Below are 18,679 nucleotides of genomic sequence, written 5' to 3' on the forward strand. Positions count from 1 at the left end.
AAATACCAGACCCAAAGTGGCCCAATAAGAGAAAAGCTGGTTGATCTGTGTAAGATCTTATTTTTTAAATAATGAAATGCATCCACTTACTTTTTGGATGAGTGTTTCTACAATTTTATATTGGTCTGGCATGTGCGTAACCATGTGTGTCATGTTATCATCAGATGTCCTCACGAGTGTTGGACCAAATACTATTGCCAGGTTTCTTGGCTCCATCTAAGAAATTAAATATTTCCACATCATAGATTTATAATGAGAAAATACAATAATATGGGCTAAGTACATTAATATGACATTATTAATATCTGAGAACCATTTTAAATAGGAACAAAGAAAAAGTTTTTAAAAACATATAACTGACTCAGGTAGGATGTTACACTACACTAGAACTCTCCTACACACAGCTGCAATAAATGCATCCAACATTTCTGCAATTCAGAATTCAACTTTCCTTAACTCATTGTAAGTAAATAGCTCCACAAGAACAGAAAAATCAAGGACTCAGATATATTCTTTACACTTTCAGGGGGATTTTTTTTTCTTCCCATAAAAACTATTTTTTTTAGAAACACTGATGTTTTAAGAAATTTTTTTTTATAAAAAGGCATTGGTAGTTCCCTGTTTTTTTTTCCTGAAAATGTTTACATGACACATGAAGAAATTAAGCTGGTAATCAAATACTGTATTATATCTACTGACAAAGAGCTCATTCAATTTGCAACTACTTTGGAGGAGGCGGCAGCAACCAACATCATAGACCCAACACATCTATTCACGAGACAGACTCAGAGTTATCCGATCATGTCACAACATGAATCATCCACTTAATTTACTTTTAATGTTACATCTCTGAAAAATAATTCCAAGAAACCAGCAGCAGAATGCTTACTTTCTATTTTTCCTTACTTCTCTGACTTATAGTTTACTGTTGTGACACAGAATAGACCAATAATATATAGGAGGCTTACCAGAAGGAAGTTGCAAACATAATGACACAAGCCCCTAATGCTCACTTTGACTTGAATTGTGGCCTTGGACAAGTCATACAATTATAATATCACCTCACTCATCTAGCCTTATATATTCTATAATATTAATATTATTTAAACAACATTTATAAAGTGCACCAAAACCATAAAATAAATAAAGGTTTACTTTAGGCATTGCACTTAAAAATGACATTTACTATCACTTCCTTATAACGTCAGCTATAATTCCCCTAAAGGTTATAATTTGTTAAATATTTTTTATACACACACACACACATTTTTCTTTCATATTTAACTACACGGTATTATTTGCAGAACTGATGTTGGAACCTACCATATTCATTTAAACTGAGTCATTTTCTGATCTTTTAAATGATTTAAGATTGGCCATAGGTTCCTCTATATAGCATCAATCACACCAATTCTTTTCCTGTACCTTGCACATTGGTAGCCAAGTAACAAGCCACCATGTTACCTGCCCTGAGGTAAGCATCCATAAGCACACCCATATTGTGCACAGCTTTGCATTCAGCTACCCCTCCCTGAGAGGTAAAAAAAGGGGATACTATTATCTGCATTTACTGTAGGATTATAGCATGCACAGAAGCACTTAATGCAAACTAACTCTACCCCACCCCATGGAAATGACAAAAAGCTATTCTTAGTGGTGGACTAAGACCCTGTAGTGGTGAACTACCACCATTTACATCATGAATTTTCTTCTTAAAACTAGTCAAACCAGCATCTACGAGGTCAGCAAACATTCAAGTAATTACAGCAAGTCCTAGTCTTAAAAATTACTCAAGCATCCAGGAAGCCAGGCTTCACACAAAGCCGGTACGACAGCTTCTGTCAACAGGTTCATTCAGGCCACAGACATTCACCTGTGCCCTGCCGAGGCACACTCTTACTGGCATCTAGACGGGATTACATCAAATTTACAGACTTGGGATAAATTTAGGATATAAGCAGTTATTCCCACAAGAATTAATACCAGTTTGAGTAAACTTAATTCACACTAAACAGGTGCGTATTTTGCAGGAGTCCTTAGTCTAATCCAAAAATCTTCTCAACATCACAAGAGTCTTAATTTTACCTACAATAATAAATTATCACCTTAATAGAAATAATCCTGCACAAAAACTGTACTCAACGAATGAAACAAACCAAAAAACATTACACTTTTCTTTCTGATACCTTGTTCTTTTCTGAGTTCTCTGCTACTGTCTTCAGGTGTGCAGAAAGAAACTTGAGAGTCTCATAATGATGTTCAGGTAAATCATGAATCTGAAACAAACAATCACTATTCAGAACATCAAACATTTAATGCTAATTTTGTAGTGGTCCTACAACACACTTGATTTCAGCTTACCAGTCTCTTCAGTGTTTTTAGACGTTCAACAGGATCTTCTTTTCTATTAGCATCTATAAAATCTGCATATTTGTCTGTTTAAAAAAAGCAGCAATCATATGAGTTTTTTTATATAGATATATGTATGTATACTATGTATATACACCGTCCCCTTCCCCCCCGAATACAGGTAACACACACACACACATATATATATGAATGACCTTTGGAAGTCATAAATTAGCCCATTATATTGTACATAATATAATAAGATGGCAGTAGGGTAAAAAAAAAAAAATCAGCTTTCATAGAATATTGCAACAGTAAAACTGCAAATTTTACTCAGTTCTTTTGCAAATTCATAATTCCTTCACCGTCAGAGAAATTCTATTTACAGCTCTCATTCTTAAGCTCTATGATCACCATGACTCCCTGCTCTTTAAGGAAGAAAGAGGGCATTTATTACAGAGTTAGGATGATTCCACTAGATTTTCTCTGAAATCATGTGAGAGATGTAAGGCAACTGTTCAACAGTAATTCCTAAAGACAAGATCATAACGTAAACAACTTACCATTGGTAAAAAGGGGTTCCGGGAGCTTTCTGAAGAAGGATTTCAGCAAACTGCTTATCACATTCAAGTCTCGCCATTTCTACACATTTAGAAGAAAAGGACAGACATGCTTTATATTTCTATAATCACAACACAACCAGAAGTTTTTGGGAGTTCAACCTGGAAATAGCGTGATCAAAGACTTACATCATCATGAACATCTATGTCAGTCATTCCTTTGTTAAGCTCTTCTTGCATACTTGAGATGGCAGCATTATTTCCAGGAACTCTGTAAATACCTGTGTACTCAAGACCTCTTTCTTCAACCAGTTTGCAGCATATATCAACAATCAGTGGAATATACTGAAGAAAAAGAAGAGTTACATGTACATTTTAAAGCGATTAATACAAAAAGTATTTTAAAATCACAGTGGAAAAGAAAAATTGTTGTTCCATACTTTGTTGGTATGAGCTGGGGGGCAGTCATCTAGTCTAACACCAAATGTTCCTACAGCAGATGGCTTCTTTTCAAATGTCTTCCTCATAATGCTTGGAATGCCTTTTCTCCACGTCCCCTTGTCTTTTGGTGGGCTTGTCTCATCTTTTTTGTTAGTATAATGCAAACAAAGAAATAAAGAAGGAAAATAAGAGCATTTAAGTCATAATGCACATAGGTAACAGATTTGCAAAGATCAAGTGACACCTACTGCATTTCTACCGCTTTTACTGGCCCAGCTTCCCGCACTAAACATTAGTCTGTCTTAAACATACCTTCTTCTATTCTTTTGTGATTCGAAAGATACATTTGAACATACTCACACCCCAGATTTAGAAAAGCAAGTAGCTGAATGGTACTGTGGAATTTCATCATTTTAAGACTAAAGATACATAAATTGCATTTAAAAAAATTAATACATTACATTTAATAAAGCAAGATTAAGTCTCTACTGAACACACTGCTGCACAAAATACCTATGAAACTATATAGCCATGCTTACACTTGTGCAGACCTACTCGCTCTTTCAAAAATTACCAGATTTTAATCACTCCTAAATCATTCCAAACAGGACTCAAACACTTAAAAGTATTATCGATCCAAAAATCAGATTAAAAGTTCAGTTGCTCTCTTTACCTCTCCTATACAATTCATGTAGCAAATTACAATTCCCATTTATCCTGTACTGCAAGTCGCCTAATACAATTGTACGTCCTTCTTATTCAAGTATTTCTGGAAATATTCTTTCAGCAGATTTGACATTTACTTAACATCTGCAATTTAGTTACATAATATGCAGCATAGCAGGAGCAAAGGGACATTTGTTGGTAACATAAAACAGAATTCACTCACAGCTTAAATTCAAGACTGAATTGTTCAAAAGTAGTCAAAAGTGATTGCTCAGCCAGTTGCCTGAATTTGTATGCAACATCCTTACAAGAACAGGCTGATCAGAAATACCATACTTTTACACATTCTGAAAAAAAAAAAGTAGCTTGGGACACTATTTGATGGAGTTCAGTTACTGATGTAAGTTTGCAGTGCCAACTCAGACATTTTTAGAACTCAGCAGGCATTAATTTTATTCTGGAAAAAAAAAATACAGTTTCACTCCTCTATTTTAAAGATAAAGACAAAAAAAACCACCACGTTCTTCTCTACTTCTAAAACACTTCAGTGGAAAACTTTAGTTTCTTAACAGCATATTTAAAATATGAATTTACCTTGTTATTTCCAAGTCATCTGGAGACAAAAGTATGAATTACACGCAAAATTATTTCCAAAGCTCAGCAAAATTTTGGTCACAAGAAGCATAACACCTGTATTTTACTACTGTTAACACTACATGGAGCTGTAGGAAAAAAACCTAAAACCCTCGAGAGAGGACTGGAATAAGAAGCTTCAGGGATCTGAGAAGATCTGAAGTATATCTAAGATAACATCTAAAGGAAGTAGTCACAAGAAAGGAGTGATTATAGCCGCAGCTTAAAAAAACCTGGTTAATACCTGGTTTGCATCTATATATTGATGAGTTCGAAAAACCTGAGAAAGGCACCTCGATGGCCTCACACTAGGGCTATAAGGAACTAAAGAAATACACAAAACATACAGACCTTTAGTGAGAAGCTTCCTTTCAGACTCATCCTTAGGAGAATGTGGACTCTGGGTCCTCTGTTCTGCTTTAGTTCCAAGCAGAGTCTGTCTGATACTTAGACTCTGGCGAGGTGTTTTGGGAGATGGCTCTGTTTTGCTGCTTGAAGAACTGAAACAAGATATATTACTTCAGTAAAAAGAAGCTAGGTAAGAAGTCTACAAAAACTACTGGCAGCATATAATTCACCTACCTCATCATTGTACTGTATTCTTTAATCCTTCGGCTAATTAGATCTCTACTAGTGACACCAGTATCCTATAAAACGAATTGAGATCTACTTTCAATCTTATAAAATACAACAAATATTTTTTACTTTAAGAATACGATTAACTCTTCCTGTTAACAGACCACATATGAAAAATTAACATTTCAGTACAGTTAAAAAACAAAAACAAACCAAAAAAAACAAAACACCAACTAACAGGCAGTCCTTGAGAACAATAAGGATAGAACATTTAAAAACCATGAGGAAAACTAAAGTGAGTAATCACAAATTAAATGCTGCTACTTAGACTTTTTTTCAAAGCAATACAATCTTATTAAATCCTGTTAAATTGAAAGTAAGTTTAAATAGAAAACATGCACGTCAACACACCCTACTACTCTGAAAAATCCAATCCTGTGTGCACACAGTGCTTATATAACTAATTACTACTACACATACAGCTGAAACAGCCATGAATTCAAATGTGCTTTTATCCATCTGTCCAATAATGTTTATTAATCCATTTTTCTTTGGATAATTGTTTCAAATCTGAGCACATGTGCATGACCACAGACATGAAAATATTCCTCTGTTGCTCATCACTGAAAAGAAAATGCACTGAGGACAATATTGGGACATATACTGATATGTTATGTCCAATAATACATGTTTGCCTTTCGTAATTAGCATTAACATTTAATTCATAGAAACATCAACATTTAATCAGAGAAACAGGTGTCCTTCAAAGTTTCACTTTTTAACTACTGAGAAACTCATCACACTGTACCACTGCACACACCACTTTGTAATGCGAGTCTGAAGATAGAACACATTTGTTCTAGTACTGCAATTATCTTTTAAAACAGATTAGGGATTTTTGACAGATCAGTTTAATATAAAGTGTATCTTTAGTCAAATCAGCAACTACATTAATTTATCTATTTCAGAAGTCTGCTCTCTTATTATGAGTATGTCAGGCTTTTTTTAACTCTATTTATTTACTCAGTTACCTTGCCTTTCACCTCATTTTCTTGCATGTTCCTGTACACATTTTGGTCTATTGTTTAATGGCAAATAGTTTCTTTCGTTGAAGTATTAATTACAAGAAAATACAATCAATTTTTAATTAAAAGACAAGAACTATGGCTTCTGCATTATATATTATACAATTACCTCATCATTTAAGTTGCTGTTGTCTTGTATTGCTTTAATCCATGCTAACATATTATCTCTGTCCTCAGCTTGAAACAGATACTCGCAGTCTGATGTGGTGAGTCTAAATACGTTTTTCCTCTTAGTTTCACAGTATGAGATGTCTATCAAACAAGCATTGATACTTATAGGTTGTTCTTCTTCAGACGGGGTCACTTGTTCCTTTTTATCCTTGTACAAATAAAGTGAATGACCTCGAAGAACAACATACAATTGCTTCCATGGCCGAATACTCCCACCAACTCTCTGAAAAAAAACAACTGATATGTTAGTTTGCTTATTTCTTACAATGAATGTTTCTGGACTAAAAAAACTACCTGCAGAAGTCTTAAAAAGAAAGACTAACCACCTGCCTATACCATTCTTAAGAATGACCTGTGGAAAGACTACACAAAAGTACACTAATTGCTCTCCATCAGAGGAGCGAATTGCTCAATAGCCTGCCCTCCCTGATCACCCATTAAGTGTGTTCATGTACGACAGTAGCAAGAAACAGAATGTGGCTAGAATTTCACAGAGGCATTAATACAAATATAGTAAAATATATTTAGGGGACTCTTGCCCATGCCTTTTAAAATTCATTCAAGTCAGACTCGCATTTACACACTACTGCAATTCCAGACTCCCAATTTTCCTTAAGTGTTAGTCTATACTTGTGCAGAATCTGAACTCAACTCCACAACATTCACAAAAACTACAGCTTTTTTCAAACTACAATTATCAAGGGACTGATTCTTACTACTTAATTAGTCAATAGAAATGAGTTTACTCCACAGATGCTTTCAAATGTAATATTGGAATCACGGAATCATTTAGGTTGGAAAAGACTTTTAAGATCATTGAGTCCAACCGTAAACCTAACACTGCCAAGTCCACCACTAAACCAATGTCCCTAAGCACCACGTCTACACGTCTTTCAAATACTTGCAGGGATGGTGACTTGATCACTTCCCTGGGCAGTGTGTTACAGTTTGTGATAACCCTTTCGGTGAAGAAATTTTTCCTAATATCAATCTAAACCTCCCCTGGCACAACTTGAAGCCATTTCCTCTCATCCTATCAGTTCAGAAGTTCAGCAGACAGTTCAGAAAGCAGTCGGTAAAAGAAGCTGAGGAATTCACTAAAGTCAATGTTCTAACGGTCTAAAATTGTCAGTCTTATTGATGCTCATATCCCAAAAATTTTAATTAAAAAAGCAAAACAGGAAGGCTTTAAGTTTCTTATTTTAGGTTTCCACCATCTTAATATTTGTGCTAGGTTAAAAAACCAAACATGACAGGTACCTTTCCCTTGTCTGTAACAAGCTGACGAAAATGGAGCCATCCTTCCTTGGAGGCATCACCAAAGACCTCTGAAGAAGAATCTTTTCGGGAACCAGAGTCTTCTGAAGATTTCTGGCTGTCTGGGACCTAAAAAAAAAAAAAAAAAAAAAAAATCACAAAAAGAACCCCACAGCGCCCACAGTGTACTTCTAAATACATTTCTCTACAATCCCTACATTCAAGATGATTCTCTCTTTAAAAGCTGACACCTCATTCAGCAAAAAGCCCCTAAGAATATCCCCCTGGGAAAATATAATTTCTAAAGTTTCCATACAACAATAGCGACCTTACACATCCCAAGAATACTTTGAGAAACTGCAGGAGTCTTAGACTCTCATTAGTAAGTTTTTACAAAAGCATGCCATAGATATGCTTTGTTTACAGAAGCTGAGGAAAATGAAAAATCAAGGATGATATGGTGAGTCTAGAAAAAAAGAGACCATGTTTACTTATGCGATGCATACAGCACCAATTGGAGAAAAAATTAGAATCAATCAAAATCACGAACAATTTGATGAGTAGCAATTCCAATAAACCTCACGCCTATGTTTAATGCATCACTTTGTATAATTCATACAACTTGTCACAATAGTATGTGTAATTCTTAGGAGTTGTTATATACATATATACCTACCTTAATCCCCTTTAAACTAGATACATGCTTAATGGATCTGTTGGGAGAAAAACAAATGTTAAAATGAGATTTTATACACTTTAAAAAACAGATCTCTAAATTAACTGATATTTTCATGAACTTACGATTTTCCCTCTTCTCTGTAGTCATCCAGTCCTTCATCATACGACTTTGATCTCTCAGTTTTTGCAGCAGGCTGGCTATCCAGGACACTAGGCCGGATGGATTCTACAAACAAACAGAAATTTTCGAGTATGTAAAAACCCGAATCACATTTTTGCAATTTGTTTCAAGCAATAAAGAGTTTACAATTTTCACTCCTGTTTTCCAGAGCGTAAAAGGAAAAAGTTGCATGAGAAAAAAAATTAAATCAACACTCACCATGATCATGTGAAAGCTGCCGCCGAATTAAAGGGATTGGAGATGTGGGACTGGGAGGAACAGTTGTTACTGCTGGTGCTTGAGAAGCAGATGCAGAAATAACAGCAGAAGCAGGAATGTGTGCAATATCATGGTCAATACTAGGACTAGTTGGTTCATCTACAAAGGTAATATGACATATATTAACATATTAAATGCATTAATCAAATGCTCAAACTAAATAGCTGTCCGAACTTCTCATTATTGGGATATCAGATTAAGTATCTTAAACATGAAATCTTTCAAACAAATATAAGGGTCCAATTAATTCACACTGTCAAATGTTACTTTTTTTGTTTGCTTTTAAGAAAGAGAAGCCTGTTTCTTTTCATAAGAATGTTAATTGTACATTACAGATAAGGGCAAAGAACATCATACCCAATTATAGATTTTGCTGTGAGTGAATGAATCAGGAATGATTTGCTAAACTCTTGTAATATTACTTTCAAGTAGTCTATTTTTGTTTATGTGCATAAGTGAAAAACACACTTATTACATCAGTAAGTCTGAACTCAAGAGACAGATGAGTACGATTTCCTACAATCAAATATGGGTACTCAGACTACTGAAAACTATTTGATTTAAATGAGTGTTCAAATAATAAAGCCAAGTTACAAGCAAACAAAAAAGCATTTTAAACAGATTTCCAGCATCCAAAGAACCAATCCCCCCCATCCTCCATACATTCAAATAAAGAAGTAAGTATTCATATTTTTAAAAGATGTCACTACTACATACCAATTAGTTCTTCCACTAATTGTTCATACAAACGATTGCATGCCATGCATGCCCAGCACCTCACAGTCTCAATAGCCACAAGGGTCATCATGAAAGATTCCAAAAAGCTTTAAGTATTTCTAGTATTTAACATGTTTCTTACAAGATGGAAGAAGCCGAAAGATGCATTTTCAATCATTCTGAGAAAAGAGCCGTAACATCTTCTAGAACACACGATAGGGCTAGAAAAATAATTCTACTTCATGCTCCGGTAGAAGAGGGGATGAGGGGGGAAAAAAAAAAAAAAAATCAAGTCACGAGCAGGGGCTGAACTGTACTGCCGTAATGAATATGAATGTATTCTAGGTGCTAAGAATTGTAATATGCAGAGCTACTGAAAAGCCTATTGAAATCAATGAACACTCACAGACAGAGGTTTATTCTTTGCTTTGTGTGAACACAACTGCGTGTGCTGCATTGTGCTTTTCCAACAGTCACTAACAGTTCTGTTAAGGCAGCACTTGTACCATCAAAATTTGGCAATGTAAATTTAAAACAAGGCAATAAACAATTAAAGTACAGGAAGGTTTAGCAACAGCAGTCCTCTAAGTTGTCTGGAGTAGAAAATATAATAATTTTTGAAGTTATATGTTAAAGAAAGCATATCCCCCAAAAACCTAGCTGCAGACTAGAAACATTAATAAAAAGGGAATGCAAAAAAATTCACAGTAAACCTGTGATACTACAATTAAAAAATTTCCAAGTTTTACTTGCATCCACAGTGATAAATTAGAAGCATTTACAGACCTCTTCTCTACAGCAACTAGGAGATAGGAAGAACCTCAGTTACACTTCCATTTCAAAACTACGCCAGCTCACCATCCTATTGCCTTTTTTCATTTGGTCAGCTTCCCCACAGCAAACCCCAGAGAGAAGCACACTAAGGTTGACTAAGGAATATAACCACTACTGAACAAGTAATTAGTTTATAGCATACAAACTGGAAGTGCTCAGCTTTAAGTTACTTATGTTACAGACTTATCTCTAAATGTCACAGTCTCTACTCCCAAAAGTTACAAAAATGCTAATGCTTGAAATAAATCTATGCAAGCTGGGAACACAAAAGTGTTAAGCACTACTACACAATTTCCCACAACACTTAAATCCAAGAATTCAGCTGAGGAAACACAGTTTTTAAATCCTTGAAAGCAACAATAATTATTCAAATTATTATTACTTCACAGTGGATCTAATCCCCAGATGAATCAAAATTCAAGTGGTTTTAGAAATAGGCATGCTTTAAAGAAATTGCCAATGACATTGGTAAAGGAAGGAACTCTGTTCAATCCCTGAACAGGTTGAAGGTCAGCTAATGGCAAGCTTTTACATAATGTAAAGTGATTATAGAGCAAACCATGACGTACACCATATGAGTTATTGCCTACTAATTTAATGCACTAGCAGACTCCACCGCTGCTGTCCAATAAAAAACAAAACCCCAAAAACTATATACATCCCTTGTATTTTGACCCTCCTCGTTAGTGTTTGCAGTATTTGTCTCCCTTTCCAGTTTGCTTGATTGATCGGTGTATTTGCACGCCGAAACTCCTTGCACAGCATGCAAAAGGATGTGTTCAGCTGACCAGTCAATGAAAACGACTGTCCGAAATGCGGTGAAGAGTACAGAACAGACAAGCCAGAGGAAAAGTCACACAAAGTAATTCTCTTTCAGTTTGTCATCTCATGGATTACTGGTGTCCCTTTAAATATTTGTAACAAAAAGGTCAAAGACTCCAGGGCTACTTAAAGTCTTACTTTTCATTTGAGAAAAGGATACAATTTGTTCCACACTGTTGTCTATGAAGCGAACCAAGAGACTAGCCATCGGAAAATGAGCCAGCATGGTGACAGAGCATCTCTGGCAAAGGGGAAGATGCCGCTTGTCACCTCTGTTTGAACATGAGCATGCAACTGGTCAACAGTTGCAACTAGTGATTTTCAGGAAGAGCCTTTCAATTCAAAAGCATTTAGAATGGGTAAGACACTGAAAACTTGTAATAAACAGGCAACACAGCTCCAACTACAGTTAACTTGCATTAACTGATTTGCTAGCTAAAGCAAAGAGAAATTCATGTGTCAAAGTACATTTGTATTGCAGTGCAGCTGGAGATCAGGGACCTACAAAGTGAGGGAGCATCTGTACACAATGAAAGCGATCTGGAAAAATACGAACTTTCTGACTCTGCAAAGACACAAATTTAGACTGAATGGGCTCAGAGGCAGAATAGAGATTTCAAAACCGAGGATTACATGGGTGAGAAAGCATGACAAAGAGGATGTGCCATCTCCACTCTGTGGATGAGGAACTAAGGAACAAGTATTGACCAATTTTCCAAAGATTCAAAGGAATGAACACCAAAAAAAAAAAATCACTGAAAAAAAATTTGTATCATACCCTACTATGCTGCTACAATACAATTTTATAATGATTAATATACTATTTAATGTCTTTGTTTATACCTAAATCTCCTGGAACAGTCCTTCAGGATTACACATGAAAGTTTGAAAGTAACAACCTGAACACTTGAACACAAAAGGGGGCACATTTTGAAAACCTTAAATATAATTTCAATGAATCACAGGTGGGAGCGAACCTCGAAAGGTCCCCTAGCCCAAGCTCCTCCTCTGAGCAGGGTTAGCACTGAATTCAGACTATGTTACTCAGGGCTTTTGTCCAACAAGTGCCAAACAGAGGGGAACGATCTCTTCCCTCAATATCCTGGCTGTGCTCTCAGTGATGCAGACCAGTGTTAGCCTTCTTCACCATCAGGGTGCCAGTACCACTGCAAGAGGTTAGCCTATTCCAGGAGCAGGGCTTAGCATTCGTCCTTGAATTTCAAGAGGTTCCTATCAGACCATCCCTCCAGGCTAAGTCCTTCTGAATACACCTTCGCGCATATTGACTGCACCCCCTAGTCTGGTGTTGCCTGTGAACTTGATGAGCGTATTCCCATCTCCTCTCTAGGTCATCGATAAGGATATTAAACAAGATAGATCCTGAAGAACTCCACTTGTAACCAGACTCCAAGTAGAATATGAACCCTTAGCCACTGCCCTAAGTGATGATCCACTTTTCCTACGTATCCAGCAGTACACCCATCTAGACTACGTCACAAGGATAGTGTCGCAGAAAAGGTCAAAAGCCTTGCTAAAGTCAAGGTTGGTGACCCCCTTGTGTTCTCCTCTCATTCACAGATCTAGTCATCTCATTATAAAAGACGATCACATTGATCAAGCACTATTTACCCTTGGTAAATCCATGCCTTCTCCTTCATGTGCCGAGAAATAACGTTTCAAGAGGACCAACTCCATGATGTTCCTAAAGAACTGAGAGAAGGCTGATTGATTACCTCCCCTAGATTGTCCTTCTCATCCATTTTCAAGATGGGTGCACAATTTGCTTTTTTCCAATTAATTGGGACCTCCCCCAGTCCTCATGATCCTTCAAAGATGATAGACAGCATCTCTGCAATGACATCAGCCAACTCTCCCAAGCACCTTCAGATGCATTTCATCGGTCAGATGGACATGTACGGGTTGAGCTGCACTGGAGCTGTCTTAAGAGTTCCCTGTTTATCCAAGTTGGTTATGATTGTGGGTTTTGTTTGTTTTTATTGGTTTTTTTTTTTTTTTGAGTTTTTGTTTGTTTGTTTGGGGTTTTGTTTTGGTTTTTTGTTTTTGTTTGTTTGTTTGTTAAGGAAATGGTTTAGTTAGCTGAATCATAACATGGAGAGCAAATTCACAGACTAACTTTAGTCCACAGAGGCTAACCATCAGGGATGCTCGGGCTATCATTTACAGAGAAAGGTGATTTCTCCCACCAACCCCCCTGGGGATTCAGATTGCCAAATCTTTCTTCACTGGTAATAGAAAGTGACTGGAAAAAACTAGCTTCCCAAGGCTAAAGTCATCTTTCATATTTATTCCCCTTTGGACATGGCAGTCTTGCAAGCAGTATCTCAACACCTCAAAAGACCGTAAGAAGGAATTGTATTATTTAGTCAGTGCACTGCAGACCACATTACCGTTTAACACACTAATTAGGCATTTCAATTTAAACAGACAATCTGAGTATGTGGCTACTAACCCTCATTCAACAAGTATGTATTTTATCAAAGACCATTTATTATCTGATTTAAAGAGTCAAATAATAAAAATGTAATAGTTGTGCAATAACACACACTTAAAACAGTTTTAAATTGCTTTTCAGATGAAGAATGTTGAGACAGCATGCACCCCCAGACACAAAAAATCACTCAACATACAATTTCCCAAACCATATACATTGAAGAGGATAACTGTACTTTAGTATTATTGGCTTTCTGAAAACCATATCCAATTCTTGGATTAGGTATGTGTTTAAAGATGCCCCTGTAGTACTTAACGCAATTTTGGTTACTCATAGATCTCGTGGACTTGTAACAATGATTGCTCTTTGTAAAAATCTCAGCCTTCTGCAGAAGGCTACAGGGAGGTAACTCGTACTGCTTTCTGTCTCTAAAGCAAAGGGCTAAAAGAGTCATTAAAAACATTACCTTCATGCAACGGGGGCACAGATGTGAAGGTTTCTACCTGACAGCCATTACAGTAAGTATTTTGACCCTTGCCTCTCTATTTCTTCAATAATTCTCTCAAACAACAGGTTATGGCTTTTGGGGTGTAATTTAAGAATTCATCTTACATGGCAAGTTTGTTTGCTTATGGCATAAAAAAAAGGCACAAAACTATCAAGCACTCATTAGAAGGAAAAAAAAAAAATCTTTACTGAAGGACAGACAGGACACGCCAGTGCCATGAACAGACCCTGCAGCAAGACTGGCTTTAGAGGTACTCCCTTACTTCCAGCCCTCTGTCAACAACAGCTTTGCATGCCGCATCCTTGGCCTATCCAAGCACACAATACCATGACAGGCTCTGCACAACGCACGCTACCTTGCTCCAAAGTATTCTTCTTGAATACAGTACACGAAAGCTTTAAAATCTTGTCCTACATTTAATACCTCCTCTGTGCCAGCTTAGGTTTGCTCCAGCTTGCTATAGGCAGCACTTCCCTTATGGTACAGCCACGTGGACCAGATCTCCCTTCCTTCACCTCGGTGGGAGGCAGGACACGAGGGGTCAAGCAAAGGCTGCTGAGGCACAGGCACAAGCGGAGCAAGGCAGAGCAGAGCAGGGGGACAGAGGCCGCAAGGAAGAGGCACCAGTGAGAAGAATGCAGGAAGAAAGAAGAGAGGGCGGCCAGGACACTGGAAGTTGGAAGAGGATCTTCATACACACACAGGCAAGAAAGTTAAAAAAAGGTGTATCTCAGAGGCTCCTCACCTCCCAGAAACCTCAGAAGAAGCTGAATTTAAGGTAAATACAGACATACTAATATAGACCATTTTTCTTAAAAGCCTGTCAGGAAGACAATCAAATAAAAAGACCATGTATACAATTTCACCTGCATAGTGAGAAGGCCAGAAATAACCAATAAAACAAAAATGAATTGTTCAATCAAAAATAAACTATATGGAACTAACCCTGCTATCACACAAGATAGCACAAAGGACTAAAAATACCCCACAGCAGTGACTTTTTGTTACAGATCTTGAAGTATAACCTGCTGCATCTTACACTTCAACCTGCAAGGGTAAAAGCTCCAATAATTAAAGGCTTCCAAGCCTAAACCACATGATTTGGAAAGAAGATACACTATCGCCTGCATTCATTGTGACTCGCTACCTCATTTTTCAAAAAAGAGCCTTTAAAAACTTTTTTTTTTGTTTGTTAGTTTTTAAGTACTGACAGCACTGATGGTCTTTACAAAGAACTTCTTCATATATCTACTTTACGTAATTATCCTCTTGTAGCCAAAAGAATATAATGGAAACATGTCGGCATGCTGAGCACATTCATTTCTGTAAGCCACAGAAACACAGGCCTGGAACAAACCTCCTGAATCATCAAATCCAGTCCCCTGCTAACACGCTCATGTAAATAGTATGTTTATTATACTGACTGAGTTTCACACAAACAGACAAAGGCTTCCCAAGGTTATTCTTCATGTGACACTATTCTGAAAACCTTACCTATGACAGCCTGTTGCTTATTTCAGCATTAAACAAATGTGTAACTATCTTTCTATGCAAAGTAATGCAAAGCAATTCTAAAGGTTCCTGTTAACAGTATTACCCCACCACATAAAAAAAGTACAATTCTCAATATACTTTTTTTTTTGCCAAGGACCCTGGTAGCATTCCTTTATTACCTGTAATTATTATTTCAGATCATAATGATACACTAAAGATGATTTATGCTTTGAAAATATTACCCATTACCAAACAAATCTGCTGCTTCTACTCAATTAAAACTCTTCTAGATGTTACGAATTATTGACTTCAAATTTTAAGTTTTAATTAAAAAAGGATTTTTGAGTTACAGAAGCATTTAAACGGTATTTAAAACGCTAATTTGTAATTTTGTGTTTTGGCTGCTATACTTCAGAATGCCACAATGATTTAAAAATTGTTCTTTGGATAAGAAACACTGAAATTTTCAGCCTGAAGCAATAGCAATTTGGCAGGCCACACTGTAAAACCCTGAAAAAAAAAATAGAAGACTGATGCTTATCTTAGAAACACTGATGACATGTTAAAAGCTATGCCAATGCTATCGCTAAAATAATGGAAGCAATAGTCCCTCAAAAACGAACATCTGTCAGCTCTAATTTATTCTGCAGTTACATTTATATTTTCATAGTTTGGAATAGCTAGGCCATAACTTGTAGAAAAAAAAAATTATCACAATGGCTGAGGATTTTCATATTCATCTTGACTGCTAACAGTTTTTGCTAAAATTAAAGTTTCCTTAAAACTTCCCATATCAACCACCTGTATTCAGCCACCATTTGCCCTTAAGGTATGCACACATTTTGGGTTGACAAGCCACGATCTCTGCTGCAGAAGTTTGAGGTTTTGAATTTCTCTCTGCCTGATACTTATTTCTTCTCACAAGGAAAAAACAGAATGAGTACATTCTTTCAATTACTTCTTTATTGCATGTGAGAATATTTCTGGTTGTTTCCCCTAACCTTTCCCTATTCCTACCATCATAACCCTTTTCATAGTGTGTTGTGCAAGTATATCAATTTATTTTCTAGTTTCAAGAATATAACCGCATTCAGTAGGTGTGTATTCACATCGTTGTCTTCTGTACCACAGCCTAAGCAGCCTGCAGAGAGAGGCATAAAGATGTAGGGGGAGGAGAGGAAAGGTATGGCACGTATTTCACTAAAAAAAGGCAGTAAACTCATTACACTTTCAAAAAAAGTACTTGGAGTTATGTACATGACATCATTTAAAGGTAGGTACTGACAAGGTAAACCCCATACTTCCAGCATTAGAGAAGAAGAATGCCATCACATGTACAATAAAGATGCCTGAAAAGTTTAACTAATGCTGAGTGTTTTAGGATGTTTCACCTCTTAACTCCTTAGTTAATTTACTTTTTCAAAAAAGAAGTATTTGGTAACCAAAAAAAAAAAAAAAAGAATTAAAAAGAAGGTTGAACAGAATTCACTAGAAGCCAGCTAAATTTATCCTATCTGTTAATCAGTAAGTAGCCAAACACTTTTATTATGACAGAAGTTTGTAGAAAAATAGATATATTGGAACACAATAAAAAAAAAATTTGTTTTTGAAAAGTAGCATAAAGGTAGTTCTTAAAGCTAGGTGAAAAGCAGAGTCCGCCTTATTACTAGCACAGAAATCACTATGGTTGTTTGCCTGCACTAAGGGTAGAAGCAATAGAGAGATAAAACCGTAAGTGGCATGGAAAGGGTGAAATCAAGATTAGCAGTCTGCTGGTCACTCTTACATTTGTATCAGAAATTCAGCCAGCAGGAGACAGGTTTTAAAAAAAACACACCCACACACAATAAATACCAAATAATTAAAGCTGTGAAACTCCTGGTAAATCTTTATTTAAATTGATACAGGGTATTGAATAGCAAAATTTTACTGTACTACAAAAGAGAATGGAGAAATTCATGGAGCACTTAAAATCACATTTCGCTCAGGAATGTTGTAAAGTGCAAACGGTTGGAGAATAGAAAGTACCCACATTAAGTATCATATATCCTTGTCCTGTTCTTACACCTTTCCTTGGGTATCAATTTCAGCCAGAGAGAGGACACTTACCTAATTTTTACTACTTTTTTAACACTTTGGTGTTACTGAAGTCTGGTCAAATATTTTTATCTGGCTAATTTTCTCTCAGTTATTCACAAATTAATAGTGGAATGAAGTGACCTATAATTTTTCTAGGGTAAGGATGTACTAGGTATTTTCAAAAATGGGATCACACCTCTGAGGAAAAGTCTTCGTACTTATCTGATGCTACTGCATGCCTAAAAGAAAAGCTTATAATAGGATGACTATAAACTTGGTTTGATTTGAAAAGAATTTTAAACTTCAAGATGACGTTTATTTAGGCTAAGTATTTTAAAACATATCCATTTAAAATTAATTTTCATGTGACAACCCACTGCGAAGTTGGAAAGAACATTCTCCCAGTAGTAATGACCAAAGCACTAGACTGCACTGGCAGCTAGACATACTGCAATCAGGTTAAGTATTGAAGCTGTTTCACCATTTCACTTATATGGGTAGTTCATTCAACTCAATCTGGGAGTTGGATTATCCTTTTTTTTAAATTGCTTTCTACTTACAGTAAATGGTGTAAGAAGGAAAAAAATAGTTTCAAGCTAGCTGCAAATCTCAGACATGCACATGCTAATATAGTCACTGATAGAGATAATGGTATTTTTACTAGTGTAGAGAACAGGTGAGACTGCTTCTAGGTAAAAGGAATAACCTTTCATTAGACTAACCGGTATAGTTTGAAACAATAGAGAGCATTTCAAGAACAGAGCCTTTCTTTGGAAATAGAAACAGCAGCTTTCCAAGCTAACCACAATACCCTGCATTTAGTAGCACATGGAAAGTACTGAAGCCTGCAGTACCAGGGTGTGTTTTTCTGTAAAACCGGCAGCTTCCTCATCCCCCAAGAACATCTGCTTACCTGAA

The 18,679-nt window shown here is 36.3% G+C and overlaps 1 protein-coding gene across 2 annotated transcripts in view; it reads right to left on the reverse strand.

Annotated features, from left to right (window-relative positions):
* The window catches only part of ARHGAP21 (Rho GTPase activating protein 21), a 126,701-nt gene that overhangs the window by 8,139 nt on the left and 99,883 nt on the right, over positions 1 to 18,679 (reverse strand). For both annotated transcript variants that reach the window (XM_075143937.1, XM_075143938.1), the window contains 13 exons: positions 8,796 to 8,954; positions 8,540 to 8,642; positions 8,415 to 8,451; positions 7,742 to 7,867; positions 6,420 to 6,704; positions 5,232 to 5,296; positions 5,001 to 5,149; positions 3,350 to 3,492; positions 3,099 to 3,254; positions 2,913 to 2,991; positions 2,362 to 2,435; positions 2,187 to 2,276; positions 91 to 216 (listed from right to left, as the gene is read on the reverse strand). In XM_075143937.1, coding sequence (XP_075000038.1) covers positions 91 to 216; positions 2,187 to 2,276; positions 2,362 to 2,435; positions 2,913 to 2,991; positions 3,099 to 3,254; positions 3,350 to 3,492; positions 5,001 to 5,149; positions 5,232 to 5,296; positions 6,420 to 6,704; positions 7,742 to 7,867; positions 8,415 to 8,451; positions 8,540 to 8,642; positions 8,796 to 8,954 — 1,592 coding nt within the window. The remainder of the gene's footprint in view (positions 1 to 90; positions 217 to 2,186; positions 2,277 to 2,361; positions 2,436 to 2,912; positions 2,992 to 3,098; positions 3,255 to 3,349; positions 3,493 to 5,000; positions 5,150 to 5,231; positions 5,297 to 6,419; positions 6,705 to 7,741; positions 7,868 to 8,414; positions 8,452 to 8,539; positions 8,643 to 8,795; positions 8,955 to 18,679) is intronic.

Source organism: Calonectris borealis, chromosome 2 (genome assembly GCF_964195595.1).
Source record: "Calonectris borealis chromosome 2, bCalBor7.hap1.2, whole genome shotgun sequence".
In the NCBI taxonomy this organism is placed as follows: Eukaryota; Metazoa; Chordata; class Aves; order Procellariiformes; family Procellariidae; genus Calonectris; species Calonectris borealis.